The sequence below is a fragment of the Sciurus vulgaris genome (assembly GCF_902686455.1).
Source record: "Sciurus vulgaris genome assembly, chromosome: 14".
Lineage (NCBI taxonomy): Eukaryota > Metazoa > Chordata > Mammalia > Rodentia > Sciuridae > Sciurus > Sciurus vulgaris.
The window spans coordinates 7850197-7869759 of record NC_136475.1 but is presented as its reverse complement, the minus strand read 5'-3'; the positions used below and the strand labels follow the sequence as shown (position 1 = coordinate 7869759).

The 19563-nt window shown below is 43.0% G+C and overlaps 1 protein-coding gene across 1 annotated transcript in view; it reads left to right on the top strand.

Moving 5' to 3' along the window:
- The window catches only part of ACOXL (acyl-CoA oxidase like), a 331162-nt gene that overhangs the window by 210942 nt on the left and 100657 nt on the right, over positions 1–19563 (top strand). The window contains exons 10-11 of the mRNA XM_079109525.1: positions 2682–2791; positions 18347–18494. Coding sequence (XP_078965651.1) covers positions 2682–2791; positions 18347–18494 — 258 coding nt within the window. The remainder of the gene's footprint in view (positions 1–2681; positions 2792–18346; positions 18495–19563) is intronic.

Genomic DNA, 19563 nt, shown 5'->3' with positions numbered 1-19563 from the left:
TGTAGAAACAGAGGCGACCCCCACCCCCAGGGAGAAAGTGCTTCCGTTGCAGGTAGTCTCCAGGAAATCCTGCTTGCAGACTTAGCTGAGGATGTGATCACCTGTATTGAAAAACATTTAACATCTCATTTTATAACAGGACTTACTCTGAGGCTCATTTTAACTAATAACATCTCCACTACAACTTAACGATCCCATGAATAAAAATGGTAGTGAACTTCCTAGTTTTGATAACCTCTGTTGTTATATAGGAGATCACTTTTGGTGGAATCTAGGTGGTGGTGGCTACAGAGAACATCTGTAATATTTTAATTTTGAAACTTCTTGTAAGTCCAATTATTAAAATTGAAAGTCAACACACACATATTACGTATATATCTATATCTCCCGGATGTTATAATGCCATATACATCTAAGAGGTAAAACCAAGTACCTCTTCACTGAAAGCTCTGTCTAGGTGCTCCCTGATCTACCTTTGCCTTGTCCTGGTAGGTTGTCGAATAAAGTCCTGGATCTGGAGATGGTAACATGTCAACGTCATGGTTTCAGCCACTTAATCTTTCACAATGGGGCCTTGACAGCAGAAAACATCTCATCTTAAACATCACGTTGGCTTGTCTCCTGACCTCGAAAAGGAGCAAAGACCCCCAGTGGGTTATCTTGTGATGTTAGCCAGGACCAGCTTCTCCCAAGTGCAGCACCTGAGCTTGATTCTTATGTCCTTCTATTTTCAGTGCTAGTTGGAATGAGTTGATTTTCCCAATTTAAGTTACTTAAATCAGAAAGGTGGAAGAGACGAGGAGGAGATAGATGTTAAGGGATGGGATGTACTGGCTGAGGTACTGAGAACAGGAAGCCGACGCCGCTGCCCCAAGGCTGAGGGGCCCTGTCTGGTGGGACAAGGATGGACACTCTGCCCTCCCAGCACTTAGCTTCCAGGTGGCAGGAAGACCGCACACCAGCAAAGAAGCAGTGCCGTGTCCTCGAGTGGCAGCAACTGCTACTGAGAAAAACAGAGCAAGGGAAAACCATGGCGGGTGGGAATCAGAGGAAGCCATTGCTTAATGCTTGGAATGAGGTTGCTTCTATAGGTAGAGAGAGACAAGAGTCATGCACTTAACAGATCAGCAAGAACGAAAGGATGGTCGCGTCCATCCTAGTGATACCTTAGTGAAGAGGAACTTGACGTCATGTCACTTCAGCCCGCGTTGAAGTGCGTTCCTTTCCCTGTTTCCCCACTGTGGGCAGCGTGGGGCTTTCATGCTGGTTTTGCAGAGCAGCAGCCGGAAGGACGTTCGTCTTCTTTGACGTGTAATTCAGTGATGCCCAATCCCGTGGGGCCTTGTGCGTTACAGGAGGTATTTTGTAACACTCCCTTTCCTGTTCTAAAATGAAATCATGGTTCGTGAAACCCATCTAGAGACATAATTTCAAGAATTCAAGGCAAGACTTCGAGGAAATCAAATAAAAGTAATTTATACTAAAAGCAAAAAGAAAAATCACAGTAAGACATTCCGACACCTGCCTCTATACACAGAACTACCCTGGCAGCCTCAAATGCAGACTGAAGCCCAGGCCTAAGCACCCTTGGCTGCTGGAAACACCACAGGTTTCCATGGCAACAGGAAAGGAGAGAATGGCAGGAAGCACCTCTACCTTCGTGGGGAGGGGAGTCTGATCCTTCCACGGCCCTGGCACTGGACAACCTGACGGCTTCCTCATCACGGCCTCGACTCTACAGCCTCCTATTTATCTGGATATCCTGATGTCAGGATTATTGACAGTGGAGAATTGGAAACAACCTAAGTGTCTTACTGAATGGAAATGTTTGATTTACGTGATTTATCCAAACAAAGAACAATGTACAGCCATTAAACAGATAAATGGAATCCTATATAGTAATGCAAACCCAAAATATCACACGACATACTATTGAATGATAGCATATGTAACATTTTATATGATCTCTATAAAACCATGTGTACTGTAAACACAGGAAATATTCTCAAATCAATAGTTCTCTATTGATTAGTTAATAAGTCACCCCAATCTTAGTCCTTTGAAACAATCACGTGTTCGTGTGTAATTCTGTAGACGAGCTGTTGGGCTGGGCTCCCTCTTGTTGCGGGGGCTTGGTACGGGCGGGCTGGGACCAGGTACCTCACTCATGTCAGTCTGTGAGCTGAGCCTCCCTCTGTGGTGAGTGAGCCACGGACATCTTTGAATAAAAACCATGCAGTATTTTTGGCCCGAATTATAACTTTAAAGCTGCTAGCAGGGGAGATTGGTAGAGATGGCTTTATTTGTACATTTTAATACTATTCTCCAAAGGCCTAATTAACCAGAGGATGTCAAAGGCAAAGAAGAGAAGAGACCAGCATCTGATCCACAGAAGGCAGGCAGCTTTCATCTGACACGTCAGTGACAGTGTTGGGTCCAGGACCAGAGCCTGCTACAGGCAGCGGGGAGAGTAGTTAGAAGTCAGCCAGGGGAGGATCAGAGTGCTGGGTAAACACCATGCACTTACATGGGGACTGGAGCTCCCTGGACAGAAGGCTTGCTTTTGATTTCTTCCAAGGAGTTTGCTAATAGCAAGTTCACCTCATCCCGCCGCGGTGTCTGAAGATGCTCCGGCATCTTTACCTTTAAGGTGTGGCTGACGTGTGATGGGTTCCACACAGGTGGTGGCCCGGGAACTGCTCGCTCGATACACCCAACAGCACCGAGACAAACTGCTCTCTGGCCTGCTCGGGAGCTGGGCGGCGTCTGTGAGTGACAAACTGAGGATCAGGTACGTATTGCTCAGCATGTCATTGTCACCTGCCTTCAGTATCTTACGATCCAGCCTAGGTTGACAGAACCTTGACATGCCCAAACTTGCTGTGGTTTGAAACTTTTTTACTCTCTGCTCTACACACAAAAATAGTGAATATGTAAATTTAATGGTTCTGCAACCAGTGGCCAGCTTAAGAATTCAGACAGTGCTGATTTTGTTGTTTCTCCTCCTGCACCTTCTTTATTATATATCCACTGCTCCTAACACATTACAGGTTTTAACTCCCAAGCCTCATGAAGTAGGTTTTTATTTCCATTTCACAAATGAGGAAACTGAGGCACGGAGGTTAAGTGTTTGCTCAAGGTTGCACGGCTAATGAATGGCTATCATCGTTTTCACTGGGCTTTTATTTTAGCGTAGTCTAGGCCCTATAGATAAGGCATAAAATATGCTGTGTCTGTGACTTCCTGTTTTCACTTTATCCAAGTTGTTACATGTGGCCAAGAAATGTCATGACATCCCACAATAGTCCATCAAGGGGACACACCATAATTTGCTAATCCATTCTAATTTCCTGTAGCTGTGGACCTTCAGATTGTGTACAGCCTTTTGGCATTTTGCACAAAGCTGTGACAAAAAGTCTTGCTCACATTTTCTGGGGAACCAGCAAGAGTTTGTACAGGGCTTTCAAACTTAGATGACGTGATCCAGAGTGAAAAATGCCTTTCCCACCACCGACGCCCAGAACCTTCCAACTCGGCAGCTGAAGCAAACTCCAGGATGCAGCGCTGACCTGTCCTGCTCCTCACGATGCTGCCTGGTGTTTTTAGATTTTATTTTTTAAGAATATTGATCTCAATCCTTTAATTTGATTTCATGACCCATCAATGATTTGCAACCTGTTGTTTGAAAAAAACACCCCTCTGCAGTAGACATTACCTCAGAGTGGGCTTGCTGCTGTGGAATGTGCCAGTCTTCAACTTCACTAGATGTGACCAGGTATTTTTCCAAAGTGGTTCTCCAAGTCTACACTCCTGCCAGAGCTGCTGCACATTCTGTGGAGACACAGCCTGTGCTCACCAGCACTGGATCTCAACAGATTCCCTGATTTTTCTCAATGCAACATAAAGAAAATGATCTCTTACCAGGATTTTTTTTTTATTGTAAACAAATGGGATACATGTTGTTTCTCTGTACATGGAGTAAAGCATACCATTTGCATAATCATACATTTACATAGGGTAATGAAGTTTGATTCATTCTGTTATTTTTTCCTCCCCTCACCCCCCCACTCCTCTTTTCCCTCTATACAGTCCCTCCTTCCTCCATTCTTGCCCCCCTCCCACCCCCGATTATGTGTCATCATCCGCTTATCAGTGAGATCATTCACCTTTTGGATTTTTGAGATTGGCTTATCTCACTTAGCATGATATTCTCCAATTTCATCCATTTGCCTGCAAATGCCATAATTTTATTATTCTTTATAGCTGAGTAGTATTCCATTGTATATATATACCACAGTTTCTTTATCCATTCATCAATTGAAGGGCATCTAGGTTGGTTCCACAGTCTGGCTATTGTGAATTGAGCAGCTGTGAACACTGATGCTCTTACCAGGATTTTAAATTGCATTTTCCTTATTAGTACTAGGGGATAGCAAGGTTTCACTGTTCTTCTTTGGTGAAATGCCTGTTCCCATTTGTTTTCTCTTTCTTTCTTCTTTTTATTTTATTTTGTGTGTGTGTGTGTGTGTGTGTGTGTGTGTGTGTTTGTGTGTGTGTGTCTCATCTTAATAATTTTGAAGGGGTCTTTTTTCTTTGTAATCACAGATGCTACAACTACCTTTTCCAAGTTAGTGGCTTTTCTTATACTTCCTTTATGGTGTCTTTGATGAATGTAAATTCCTGAATTATAACAATTTAAGTTGTTAAAATTATAAATTCTTAAATTATAATTTATTCCTTTTTCTTTTTTCAATCTTTTGAACACAACGTTTTTTTGTTTTGTTTTGGGATTTTTTTTCTCCTGCTGTTCTTTTTTTTTTTTTAATTAAAATATTTTTTATTTTTACAGACACATTTTGACTCATTGTACACAAATGGGGTACAACTTTTCATTTCTATGGTTGTGCACAATGTAGATTCACACCATTCATAATCATACATATATATAGGGTAACACTGTTTCATTCTACTGTTTTTCCATCCCCACCCCCTCCCACCCCTTTTTCCTCTACACCATTCAAAATTCCTTCATTCTTCTCTTCCCCTCATCACCCCCCCTCCTTATATATTGTCATGCACTTATCAGAGAAAACATTCGGCCTTTGGGTTTTTGGGCTTGGCCTATTTCACTAAGCATGATATTTTCCAACTTCATCCATTTACCAGCAAATGCCATAATTTTATTCTTCTTTATGGCTGAGTAATATTCCATTGTGTATATATACCACACTTTCTTTATCCATTCATCTGTTGAAGGGCATCTAGGTTGGTTCCACAGTCTAGCTATTGTGAATTGAGCTGCTATAAACATTGATGTGGCTGCATCACTGCAGTATGCTAATTTTAAGTCCTTTGGGTATAAACCGAGGAGTGGGATAGCTGGGTCAAATGGTGGGTCCATTCCAAGTTTTCTGAGGAATCTCCATACTGCTTTCCAGAGTGGCTGCACAAATTTGCAACTCCACCAGCAATGTATAAGTGTGCCTTTTTCCCCACATCCATACCAACACTTATTATTGCTTTTGTTCTTGATAGTAGCCATTCTAATTGGAGTGAGATGAAATCTTAGGGTGGTTTTAATTTGCATTTCTCTAATTACTAGGGATGATGAGCACTTTGTCATATATTTGTTGATCACCTGTATATCTTCTTCTATGAAGTGTCTGCCCAGTTCCTTAGTCCATCTGTTGATTGGGTTCTTTGTATTTTGGGGGTAAAGTTTTTTAAGTTCTTTATAAATTTTGGAGATGAGTGCTCTGTCTGAAGTGTGTGTGTGGAAAAGATTTTCTTCTACTCTGTAGGCTCTCTTTTCACATTATTGATTGTTTCCTGTGCCAAGAAAAAGCTTTTTAGTTTGAATCTGTCCCATTTATTGATTCTTGCTTTTATTTCTTGCACTATGGGGATCTTGTTAAGGAAGTCTGGTCCTAAGCCAATGTAATGGAGATTCAGGCCTACTTTTTCTTCTATTTGGTGAAGGGTCTCAGGTCTAATTCCTAGATCTTTGATCCATTTTGAGTTGAGTTTTGTACAGGGTGAGAGACAGGGGTTTAATTTCATTTTACTGCATATGGATTTCCAGTTTTCCCAGCACCATTTGTTGAAGAGGCTATCTTTTCTCCATTGTAAGTTTTTGGCACTTTTGTCTAGTATGAGATAACTGTACTTAAGTTGGTATGTCTCTGTGTCTTCTATCCTGTACCTTTGGTCTCCATGTCTATTTTGGTGCCAGTACCATGCCATTTTTGTTACTATTGCTCTATAGTAGAGTTTAAGATCTGGTATAGTGATACCTCCTGCATCTCTCTTCCTGCCTAGGATTGCTTTGGCTATTCTGGGTCTTTTGGTCTTCCAGATGAATTTCATGATTGCTTTCTCTATTTCTATGAGAAATGTCTTAGGGATTTTGATTGGAATTACGTTAAATCTGTATGGCACCTTTGGAAGTATGGCCATTTTGATAATATTAATTCTACTTATCCAAGAACATGGGAGATCTTTCCATCTTCCTCAATTTCTTTCTTCAATGTTTTGTAGTTTTCATTGTAGAGACCTTTCACCTCTTTGGTTAGATGGATTCCCAAGTAGTTTATTTATTTATTTTTTTTGAGGCTATTGCAAATGGAGTTGTTTCCCCCACTTCCCTTTCGCTTATGAATAAAAATGCTTTAGATTTATGTGTGTTGATTTTATATCTTGCTATCTTGTTGAATTTATTTATGACGTCTAGAAGTTTTCTGGAGGAGTTTTTTGGATCCTCTAAATATAGAATCATGTCATTGGCAAATAGTGACAGCTTAAGTTCCTCTTTTCCTATTCATATCCCTTTAATTTCTTCAGTCTGTCTAATTGCTCTGGCTACTATTTCAAGGACAGTGTTGAATAGAAGTGGTGAAAGAGGGCATCCCTGTCTTGTTCCCGTTTTTAAAGGGAATGCTTTCAGTTTTTCTCCATTAAGAATGATATTGACTGCGGGCTTAGCATAAATAGCCTTTACAATATTCAGATATGTTCCTACTATCCCTATTTTTCTCTAGTGTTTTGAGCATGAAGGGGTGTTGTATTCTGTCAAACACTTTTTCTGCATCAATTGAAATAACCATATGATTCTTATCCTTAAGTCTGTTGACATGATGGATTACGTTTATTGATTTACAGATGTTGAACCAACCTTGCATTCCCAGGATGAACCCCACTTGATCATGGTGCACTATCTTCTTAATATGTTCTTGGATACAGTTTGCCAATATTTGGTTAAGGATATTTGCATCTATATTTATCAAAGATATTGGTCTAAAATTTTCTTTCCTTGATGTATCTTTTTCTGGTTTGGGTATGAGAGTGATAATAGCTTCATAGAATGAGTTTGGTAAGGTACCCTCCTTTTCTGTTTCCTGGAATACTTTGAGAAGTATTGGAATGAGTTCTTCTTTGAAGGTCTTGTAGTACTTGGCTGAGAATTCATCTGGTCCTGGGCTTTCCTTGGATGGTAGGCTTTTGATGGCTTCTATTTCATTGCTTGATATTGATCTGTTTAAATTGTGTATGTCCTCCTGGTTCAGTTTGGGAGGAGCATATGTCTCTAGAAATTTGTTGATGTCTTTGGAATTTTCTATTTTGTTGGAATATAGATTTTCAAAGTAGCTTTTCATTATGTTATGTATTTCAGTGGTGTCTGTCATGATATTTTCTTTTTCATCATGAATTTATTAATGAGTTTTCTCTTGCCTTTGTTAGTGTAGCTAAGGGTTTGTCTATTTTGTTTACTTTTTCAAAGAACCAACTTTTTGTTTTGTCAATTGAATTTTTTTTTGTTTCAATTTCATTGATTTCAGCTCTGATTTTAATTATTTCCTCTCTTATACTACTTTTGGTGTTGTTCTGTTCTTCTTTTTCTAGGGGTTTGAGCTGTAATGTTAGGTCATTTAGTTGTTGACTTTTCATTCTTTTCTTGAATGCGCTCCATGCAATGAATTTTCCTCTTAGTACCGCTTTCATAGTGTCCCAGAGATTTTGATATGTTGTATCATCGTTCTCATTGACCTCTAAGAATTTTTTTTACCTCCTCCCTGATGTTTTCTGTTATCCATGTTTCATTCAATAGCATATTATTTAGCCTCCAGGTGTTGGAGTAATTTCTGTTTTTCATTTTGTCATTGATTTCTACTTTTATTCCATTATGATCTGATAGAACACAAGGCAGTATCTCTATTTTCGCATTTACTAAGGGCTGCTTTCTGGCATAATATATGGTCTATTTTCGAGAAGGATCCATGTGCTGCTGAGAAGAAAGTGTATCCACTCATTGATGGATGGAATGTTCTATATATGTCTATTAAGTCTAGGTTATTGATTGTGTTATTGAGTTCTATGGTTCTTTGGTTGGATTTTGTTTGGAAGATCTATCCAGTGGTGACAGCGGTGTGCTAAAGTCGCCCAGAATTATTGTGTGTGGTCTATGTGATTCCTGAAATTGAGAAGTATTTGTTTGATGTACAGGGATGCACCATTGTTTGGGGCAGAAATATTTACTATCGTTATGTCTTCCTGATTTATGCTTCCCTTAAGCAGTATGAAATGTCCTTCTTTATCCCTTCTGACTAACTTTGGCTTGAAGTCCACTTTATCTGATATAAGGATGGAAACCCCTGCTTTTTTACTGAGTCCATGTGCGTGGTAGGTTTTTTCCCATCCTTTCACCTTTAGTCTGTGGATGTCTTTTTCTATGAGATGAGTCTCTCACAGGCAGCATATTGTTGGGTCTTTTTATATTTAAATCCGTTCTGCCAATCTATGTCTTTTGATTGATAATAACCATTAACATTCATGGTTATTATTTAGATATGATTTGTATTCCCAGTCATTTGGGCTTATTTTTGGTTTTTAAGTTGGCTTGGTTTCTCCTTTGAATGGATTTTTCTCTAAGGTAGTTCCTCCCTTTGCTGACCTCCATCATTGTTTTTCATTTCCTCCTCATGGAATATTTTGTTGAGAATATTATATGGCGCAGGCTTTCTATTTGTAAATTCTTTTAACTTTTGTTTATCATGGAAGGTTTTTATTTCATCTTCAAATCTGAAGGTTAGTTTTGCTGGGTATAGGATTCTTGGTTGGGAACCATGTTCTTTCAGAGCTTGAAATATGTAGTTCCAGGCCCTTCTAGCTTTTAGAGTCTGGGTTGAGAAGTCAGCTGCTATCCATATTGGTCTCCCCTATATGTAATCTGATGCTTTTCTCTCGTAGCCTTCAAAATCCTATCTCTATTTTGTATGTTAGGCATTTTCATTATAATGTGCCTTGGTGTGGATCTGTTGTGATTTTGTGCATTTGGTGTTCTGTAAGCCTTTTGTATTTAATTTTCCATTTCATTCTTCAGGTTTGGGAAATTTTCTGATATTATTTCATTGAATAGGTTGTTCATTCCTTTGGTTTGTATCTCTGTGCCTTCCTCAATCCAAATAATTCTTAAATTTGGTCTTTTCATGATGTCCCATAGTTCTTGGAGATTCTGTTCATGATTTCTTACCATCTTCTCTGTTTGGGCAACTTTATTTTCAAGATTAAATATTTTGTCTTCATTGTCTGAGGTTCTGTCTTCCAAGTGGTCTAGTCTGTTGGTGACGCTTTCCATTTAGTTTTTTATTTGGTTTATCGTTTCTTTCTTTTCAAGGATTTCTGTTTGTTTTTTTTTTTTTTAGAATCTCTGTCTCTTTGTTGAAATGATCTTTTGCTTCCTGCAGTTGCTCTTTCAGCTTATTGGTATGATCGTTCATTGCCTGCATTTGCTCTCTTACCTCATCCTTTTCTTCACAAATTGTTTTAATCATGTATAATCTGAAGTCCTTTTCTGACATTTCTTCTATCATACTGTCACTGGATTCTATCAATATAGAATCTAGATTTGTTTGGATCATTTTCTTCCCTTGTTTTTTCATGTTGTTCATGTATCTTCCCCTCTAGCAGTGCAGATCTGGGGTACTGCAGTTTCCCCCCTATAGGCTTATAGTGGCCCTATAGGTTTTCAAAACCTTTTCTTTAAGGGGGAGATCAATATTAGCAGTGCCCAGTTCAGACAGTATGCAACCCGAAACCAAATAGCCCCTATGAGGATGTTAACAATATTGTCACAATAAACAGAATGAGTCCAAATATTATCTTCAGTATAACAAATAGATTTGAAATAAGGCCTGCAGTTTCTAATGGAGGACAAAGAGGATGCAGAGGGGTGTAGGATGTAGCTGTTAATGGGATAAGAAAAGAATATATAGAAGTTCTAGATCATAGAGTGAGTGTAATCAAAAAAAGTTGGTTGTTAGCGTGGGAAAAGGGAGAAAGAGACTCTGAGAGAACAGGTAAACAAAAGAAAAATAGAGCAAGAAAAGTAAAGAAATAAAAACTTAATTTTTTTTTTAATAAGGAGAAAAAAGAAAATCTACACTGTAACAGTCATATAGTATTCAAACCTCTCAGTCTTCAGTAGCCTGATGCATGAGCGGTATCTGACAATGAGCTTCAAGCCTCCAGCAGGCATCTCAGGATGAGACTTGCCCCACCCAAAGATGGGAGATACAGTTTCCAGGATTATCCAAGATGGCCACTCTGGCTTCCAAGTATGTTGGCAAATGGGGAGCTGCAGCTCAGGGTGTGGGTGTGGCCAGCTGGAGGTCCTGGAGGTGGGGTGTGGTTGGTCAGGCAGGGGTCCTGGAGGTGGGGTGTTGTTGGTATGGTTGCGGGATCCTGGAGGTAAGGTGCAGTCGGTCTGGGGGTCCTGGTGGTGGGGAGAAATCAGTCGATGTGAGGGCCCCAGAGGCAGGGAGTGATTGGTTGGGCCGAGGGATCCTGGAGATGGGGCTCAGTCAGTCCGGCCAGGGGTCCTACAGGGCCTGGCTGTTGTCTCAAAATGGTAGCAGCCACATGTAACCAAACCTGCAGGTACTGTAACAGTGAACTTCCAGGCAACAGCGGGCTCCACTGGCAGTCTGCGGTCGGTCTGATGACTGCCGTTGGACGATCGGGAGGTGAACCTCGGGCGGTGAATGATGGGCAGGTGAAAGCCAGGAGATGGACAGGCAAGCAGCAGGCAAATGGCAAATATTAGGTGCCAGTGAGCAATCTGCACTCAAAAAGTAGTCGATATGCTGGCAGACTGCAGGTGATCACAGTGGACAAATGAGGTAAACAGCAGGGGATAGATAAATAGCAGAAACTGCCTTACCAAGAAACAGGTATCCTCTGCTTGAAACCTGAGTTATGGAGCGACAAGGAATGCAGCCTCCCTCTAGTCCACCATCTTGGATCCTCTGGGGTATATGTTTTGTATCTGACAAATGGTCTCTCTCTCCCTCTCTCTCTCTCTCTCCCTTCCCCCACTTTCTGATCATCATGGGAGCTGCTTCCCTCCACCATACCCTTCTGCCATGATGTTCTGCCTTACCTCGAGCCCCAAGGAATGGGGCCAGCTGTCTATGAATTGAGACCTCTGAAACCATGAGCCTCAAAATGAACTTTTCCTCCTCTACAATAGTTCTGGTTGGATCTGTTAGTTACAGCAGTGAAAAAGTTGACTAAAACATGTTTGAAGTGCCCAGAGTTCAAATTGATAAAGACATAGGGGGCTGCAGGGGTGAAGAGAGAGAATGAGTAGCCTTTGCTACTGGAGCCAGGGTTTCAGTTTTGAGTGGCAAAGTCCTAGAGATGAACAGAGGTGGCCACTGAAATATCCACCAAAATGGTTAAAATGACAAATGCTTTGATATGTTTATTTTACCACAGTTTTGAAAACCTGCTAAAATTTTTCTTGAAATGTAGTCAATATATGGCTTTGCAGAAATTTGACATGTAAATACCTTTCTTATTTATTTTGTAAATAAAACAGTTTTTTCTCAAAGATTTTAGTCTTCTCAGAATCTTTCAGGGTTTTAAAATTTCACCCATACATAGAACATCCTTTGAGAGATTTTATTAGTCACTTTATCTTTGTTTTCTTGTCAAGAAAATTTTTAAACTTTGTGTTGCATTTGGCTTTGCTTTTTTTTTTTTTTTTTTTTTTTTTTTTGGACCCTGGATTGAAACTAGGGGCACTTAACCACTGAGCCCTTTTTATTTGTTTAATTTTTATTTTGAGACAGGGTCTTTTCAAGTTGCTTAGGGCCTCACTAAGTTGCTGAGGCTGGCTTTGAACTTGCTATCCTCCTGCCTCAGCCTCCTGAGCCACTGGGATTACAAACTTCTGACACGGTGCCTGGCTACAGTTGGCTTTTCTATATAAATATGACTATAAAGATTTTTCCTCTGAATGTGTCTGTAGATTCTATGGGGTTTTTTTCCCCCCCCATAGGCAATCATACCATCTCAAATCATGATTTTCTATTTCTTCCTTTCCAGTTGTTGTTCTTTTATCCTTTTCACGTCTTCCTGCAGCGGGGCAGGACCTTCAGTGCAATTAGAATAGAAGTAGACGTAGAAGGTGTCCATTTGTCTAGTTCCTGGCTTAGAAAGAATGAGTTTCACCGTTAAAAATTGTTGCTGGAGCTTTTCCTAGATGCACTTGACTTCTCCTAGAGAAGCTCCATTTCTTACTTCTAACACATTTCCGTCATTACTAGATGATGAGATTTTTCCAATGAATTTGCATCTATTGAAATGATCTTATATTCTGTATTCTGTTAATTTGGTAAGTGACCTCTGTCAGTCTTCGAGTGCTGAGCTACCCAGCATGCTGGGAGACCCTCAACGCGCATGCTGGGTTGTCACCTTCCCGTTCCCTGGGTTTGGCTTTTTCTACTCATTGGCTCATAATTTTCCATTCTTAAACTTCCCTCGTTAAGATCTGTGTCAAGGTTTTACTAGCCTCCTGGAGCTACTTTGGGAGTGGTTTCTCATTCTGTGGAAGAATTCAATTATTTGAAAATGATCTGCACTTGGGGGAATATTTTAAACTATCGGTTTAACTCATTTAATTAGTTTAGAACGGTTTAGGTTTTTCCCTCTTGCGTCAGTTTTAGTAATTGTATTTCTCTAGGAATTTATCCACTTGGTCTAAAGGTTTTCACACTCTTCTCTGATTATCTTTTGAACGTCTGCTGGATCTGTGGCTGCGTCCCCTTTGTCCTCCCTAGAATTGTCTCCAGCACTTTCTCTGCTGCTGTTGCTCAGTCTCACCAGATGAGTGTTGGTTTATTATTATTATTATTATCATTATTATTTTTTTTCACACAAACAACTGTTCCCTTTGTTGATCTTCTCTGTTGTACCTTGTTTTCTATTTCATCTTTTGATGCCCATAAATATATCATCTTTTTAATTCTACTTTTGGAGAGTTTACTGTGTTTCTTTTGTGCATTTTTTAAAAATTATTATTTTTTATTTGGAAGCAAATTATTAGTCTCTACAACCCATACATATTGAGCTTATTTCCAGAGGAACTATTCATTAGAAAATACTGTAATGACAGCCTGATTAAAAACACAGAAAATACTATAAATGTTTGTATGGGACTTTTTGTTGCCGTTGGGGTGAAGGGAAATTTAGAAGCCCGTGTTCCCTCTCTCTTCCTTCTTCTTTAAAAATTGCTGCTCAGGTTTCTGATTATTTGAACCATCGTTTATCTTTAAGCCTGAAGAAACAAGCCCCCGCATCCCAGGACTACTTTGCTGCAGTTTCTGTTAGTTTTACATCTCAATTTGTTCTTGCACCCTGTAGAAACTCCATGCATCTTTTTAAACATTTCTAGCCCCGAGTGGGAACTTTATAGCACTGATGGTTTTCTCTCCAACTTATTAGTTTGAACGTTTTCCAGAATACGAGGAGCTGAAGGCTAGCACAGTTCTCCAGCAGAATCGGTTTCATCCATTCAGGAAACTTGTTCCCCAACTGGTCGCAAATCATCTGCTCTTTCATTTCTTTTCCAGAGAGCAGAGTGGGGCTTGTTCTCATCATCTGGAAAACATGACATACTCTCACCCATATGCAAATCTATATTTCTAGCAAATTTTCCAGAATAGATTTGAGCTGTGCCAAAGGCAGTATTCCAATTGTAAATATTTGGAAAGTTCTAGCTCATTTACTTTGGTCTCATTATTAACCTCCAAAACAGTACACTTGGCTCCCCCACACGTCCGGGGCCTACCCATGCACTCCCTCTGTGTTTCTCCACTTAAATCCCCACACTTTACTTACCCCGATTTCTATGTGAAAGAAAGTGTCGTGCTGGACACATCTGCAGTACTCCCTGTCGCTGGCCACTGCCCCGTGCATTGGACACAACAGGGCAGGGCTCTCAGCTTCCAGGAGCGGAGCGTACACTCCTGCAGAGCAGTAGGACATGTCACAGGGCCGACACCCAGGAAGGGGCCAGGCACCCGAGGGGACTGGAGAAAGCCGGCTGGAAACTTGGGGAGTTCTGAAATCCCTCCGAGTGAGCAGCTCTCTGTGGGGCCACCCAGAGGTTGCCCCTCATTTGGTGTGTGAGGGGGTCAGTCTGGTTCTGGAAAGGCCCAGGGAGGACAGGTGCTGCTTGTCAGAGGCCAGCCCTGGACAGAAGTGGCTGTGAGGAGGACAGCGCCACTGCCCCAGTCATCCAGGAAGTGTTGCCTCCCTCCCTCCCCAGGGACCCTGCCTCTGTCCTTCTGGCTGCTCTCACCAGCCCAGAGACCCCACAGAGGCAGTGGGTGTTGGGGAACGTCCAGGTCCCTTTCTGCACTCATGGGCCCTTCCAAACTGTGACTGTTTTCAAACGTTCAGCAAAGTCAAAAGGCTTGTGCTGTCGAAAGGTGCACCCAGACATTCGCCCGGGCAGGGACTCCGTCCTGGAGAGTCCACTGCAAGCACATTACCGTTCTTGCCGAATTGCCCTCACACATCCACAGTCACCTGCCCCTCGGTGACAGGAACGAGCGCTGAGGAACGCCGCGGCCGCAGCCTTGCCCTGTGAACATCACACAGGCACCGCATGAACCCGATAGTAGGTCCGGACGTGGCCAAGGAGGCAGGAGGCCACTGCTGGAGGGACTCGGCACCCGCACAGCAGCTGACTTTCCGAGCGTGCATCCTAAAATAACAACCAGAGTGTAGGGTAGCAAGGACATGAGCCAGTACCAGAGGCTTCCTGCCACGATCTAGGATTGGTACCTGGTAACGTGGTTCCTGTGACTGGCGGCGTGGCAGGTTTTTAAGCCAGTGTCCCTGAGCGATGATGCGCTGTGGCCTTATGACGGCCGTGACGTCAGTAGGCCATAGGAACCAGCTCCACTGATGCGTGGGACCATCAGATAGGCAATCTGTCACGGACGAAATGTGGTCATGCAGCACCTGACTGTCCATCAGCTCACTCGTCCACTCACCTTCTCCTTTTGGTGCATTGCCAAAGTAAACGTCAGGCATTACCAGACCTCTAAATAATTCAGCAGGCGTATCAGTCACTCAAGTCCAGCGTTTGCCTGTGGTTCTCTTCCTTCTGCTGCCGGATTTTCATGCAATGAAACGCACGTTTGGTCTACACTCGCTGAGTTTTGACAAACGCACACATTTCCATAACCAGAACCCCTGTTAAGGTCTAGTCCATCACTAATCACTCCAGGACCTTCTCTCTGTCCCGTTGTAGTCAATCTGCATGACCATCACCCCAGATGCAGCCGTCACTGATATTTTCCCACTGCAGGTAAGATTTGCCTGTCCTAGAAGTTTATGTAAGTGGAACAGAGAGTCTCACCGCCTCTGCAGCAGGCTCAGGAACTCTGCGAGATTCTGTTTGAGATTCTTCATGGTGTCACTCTGTTCCTTTTTATTGCTGAGTCATATTTTAACTTCATGGGTATTCTGGGATTTGTTTCCTGTTCTCTCATGATGAGTAGACACCTGAAATGTTTCCTCTGGGTGATCCATTCCAATAAGCAGAACAACCACAGATGTTCTGGAATAAGCCTTTTCGTGAATACTTGTTTTATCTCTCTTGGGCAAATAGTAGGTGTGAAATCGCTCGTTCATTGCATGCGAGTTTGTTTAGTCTTATGAGAAGCTGAGTTTCTCCTGAAGTGCCTCACCACTGCAGAGGTGTGAGACTGGTCTCTCCATGTCCCTGGAGACATTGGACGTCGTGTCATTAGTCATCCTGGTAGATGTATAGTGCAACCTCACTGTGGCTTTCATTTGCATTTCCCTCCTGACCCATGATGTGCATTTGCATATAATCTAAATTTTATTTAAATATAGAGTTGTTTGACCTTCTTATAAAACTCAGTGACGAGGAGGTTGCCTTTAGCTATATTCCCATTTTTTTTACAGGACGAGTTCCCTCAGCTGCCTGTGTGGTTGGGCCTGACATGGGACCCTTAGGGCTGGGTGGGCGAGATCCTACCGCACAGCAGTTTGGCCTGCAGTGGGCATCCCAAGATCCCAAGATACAAAGGCAGTTTCTAACAATAGCGTTCACAGCCTCCAGGTTTCATGCTGATGGAAGCCTGCTTTTCAGTTAACTAGGAGTTCTTACGCCTTCTGAGAAATAGGCAAGCAGGAACTTAGCCGTCTGAAGCCCAGATTCAAAATGAGCATGTATAAATGGTAATTTGAATTTCCTGAAAACTGCCACATAAATCACCTCCATTCGCCTTCCCTGCCACATGGTGATTATTAATTCAGAATTTGGCATTCTCAAAAGCACTGTGTCAAAAGTATCTCAGAAGTGCTTCCTGAAATTTCTCTCTTGCCTCTGATTGTCAACAACAGCTACTTGAGTTTTTTAATTTTTAATGACTGGGAGTCTAAGTTATTTGGGTATTGTGATTTGGGTATTTGCTTCTCCAGGATGTGAGGGAAAGGCAGGGCCAGAGGTGGCTGTGCTCTGGGGACCCTAAGTGAGACCCAACCCCTTACCTTTCTATAGAAGTTATCAGAAAGGTTCCAGGGCGAGGGGCACAAAATTAGCCCAGAAGGCAGAGTGGATGGGCAAAAGCCCAAGGGGTGACAGTTTTGAGTCTGTGCTCCAACCTCTTACATCCCTATGCCTCAGTTTCTTCATTTGCCAAATGGGGAGAGTGGAAATTGCTACCTGCTAAAGATAGTCACATCGCTCTTTTTTTTTTAACGTATCAGGGATTGAGCCCAGGGGTACTCAACTGCAGACCCACACCCCCAGCCCTCATTTTATATTTGATTTAGAGACAGGGTCTCTTGCTAAGTTGCTTAGGGCCTCACTAAGTTGCTGAGGCTGGCTTTGAACTTGCAATCCTCCTGCTTCAGCCTCCCGAGTCACTGGGATTACAGGCATGTGCCACCACCCCCCGCTGACAGTCACATCACCACAGCACATTGCCCTGCCCTCACCCAAGCCCTCAGGGTCTCTCTCCCTCAAACACTGGCGCTCCCCAGGACAGGCCTGAGCTTGGCGGAGTTCTGCCCGTGTGCTCTCCGCACGTCACACCATCTGACTGAGCCTCGGTTTCTTGAGCTGTTTGAGTCAGCTTTTTTTTGCTGCTGTGACCAATAGACCCAACAAGGGCAAGTTTAAGGAGGAGTTCATTTCGGAGGTCACACTTTAGAGGTCTCAGTCTGTCGATGGCTGACTCCATTCCTGGGCTGGAGGTGAGGCAAGACACGAAGGCCATCCCGTTGGAAGAGTGTGGTGGAGGAAAGAGGCTGAGAACAGGACGTTGGGAGGCAGAGAGAGCTCTCCTCAGCATCACAAAATGTGCACCCCAGAGGCACACCCCATGACACCTCCTCCAGCCACACCTGCCTACAGGTACCACCCAGCTCATCCCTCTCAGGGGTGAAGACTCTCATTTCTCCAGTAAACCTTCTTGCATTATCTTACACGTGAGCTTTTGAGGGACGCCTCACACCCAACCATAACAAGCTATCCGTTGGGTAATAATTTCACATCTGAGAATTATCAAGACTATTGAACAATGAACAGAAAGTATGTAGCACAATTCCTGATTTGAAACATATTTTATGCTATGCTTTGTGACATAGGACATTTGTTGATATTCAGTTGCAATATGTACTTAACGATGGCTGAATATATTATTATCACTTGATGTAAATTATATAGCTGTTAATGAAGACTACACAAAGTGTCGGACATTACTTATGACACAAGTCAATGGAAAGAACAGAAAACCTAATGACCTCTCTCACCAAACGAAAATATAGAATAAACTAGAACTAATCGTTCACCAGAAAATTACTAAAGAGAAGCACACGCGCCGTCAGTGAGAGATGGGTTGGGAGATGATCCGTATTTACACTATTTTATGTGGGGAAAAAAATTGAAAAACACGATTTCTTTCAAATGAAATGCTTGGGTGGCACCAGAATAATAATGATGGTCATTGTGTTTTTCCTCCAGCTTCCTGGCATTTAACACGGATGCGATTGGTAACCTGGCTTTTCTGTTGAAAGCTGTGAATTTCCGCGAGAGGGTTCTTCAGCGGGGTTTGGTGGCCAGGATTTATGATAAGGCAGAGATCAGTCGTGTTGCTTTTCTCCCTCTTGACGTGTGTCTGAGGCCCCTCCTAGCAGGGGGAGAGCTGGCTGCTAAATTTAGCCGAGGCTGAGTCAGCTTAATTACAGGCTTGAAGGGCCCAGCCGGGCAGCCCTGCGCTCAGGGGCCAGCGCCCGTTTAACCCCTGAGTGGCTTTGACGGCCCTCCACCAGCCATTCAGCTGCCGTGGGAGGTGAGGAGTGGGGTGACCTCTTTAACCTCTGTTGGAATTGAAAAGTCCTTGTCCTACGTGAATGACAATTGTGTTGTTCTCCAAGAGAAAAGGTTATCAGTTAACGTGAAAGTTAGCATCATCCTAGTCTGAGATGCACCCTGTTTCCTATCAAAACACCCGCGAATCTACAAAAGCATCGTCCTTGGCACAAGCACTGGCAGAAATCGAGAGGGAATGTCTACCATGCCCCGGGCTGGCAGGGCTGGTTGGAGGAAAGGTCACCCCACCCAGCAATGCCCACTTGTCCTCTGCTCCAGCATAAACAGCCAATGAGACCCCAGGGGAAGGGGTCCCGCCCTCTGTCCTCGCCCAGCGTCCTGGGCTTAGGGGGCTGCACCCAGAGCCAGGCTGCCGCTCTCCCTCTGCACAGGAATTCTGTACCCAGAGGGTCCGAGTCGGGCCCCCGCCACTCTCCTTCTGTGGTCCACCTCTTTTTAGATCAATTACACTGTCATGTTTTCCAGCACGGAGGGGTAGGAAAATGGGTATTGTCCAGAAAATGCTCTAGAGGCAGAGAGTCCTGGAGGCAGTCTGTGGTGGAGACCCATCCTGGTGGAGCAGAGCCACTCCGGGGAGAACCTGCTGAAAGCCAGGCTATGGGCTTGCAAATCCGTCCACCCTCCAGGCAGGCATCTGCAGTGAGGCGCTGCCAGACCACAAGGGCACAATCAGATGGGTTCAAGGGCTGCATGTACCCTGGCCTCATGCACCAGCCGACATCAGAGAAGAGGACGATCAAAGCAAAATTGCTGTGTTTGCAGAAGTAACAAAGGAGAAAAGGCAGCCTGTAGCTGGGCAAGGTGGCACATGCCTGTGATCCCAGCAGCTCCAGAGGCTGAGGCAGGAG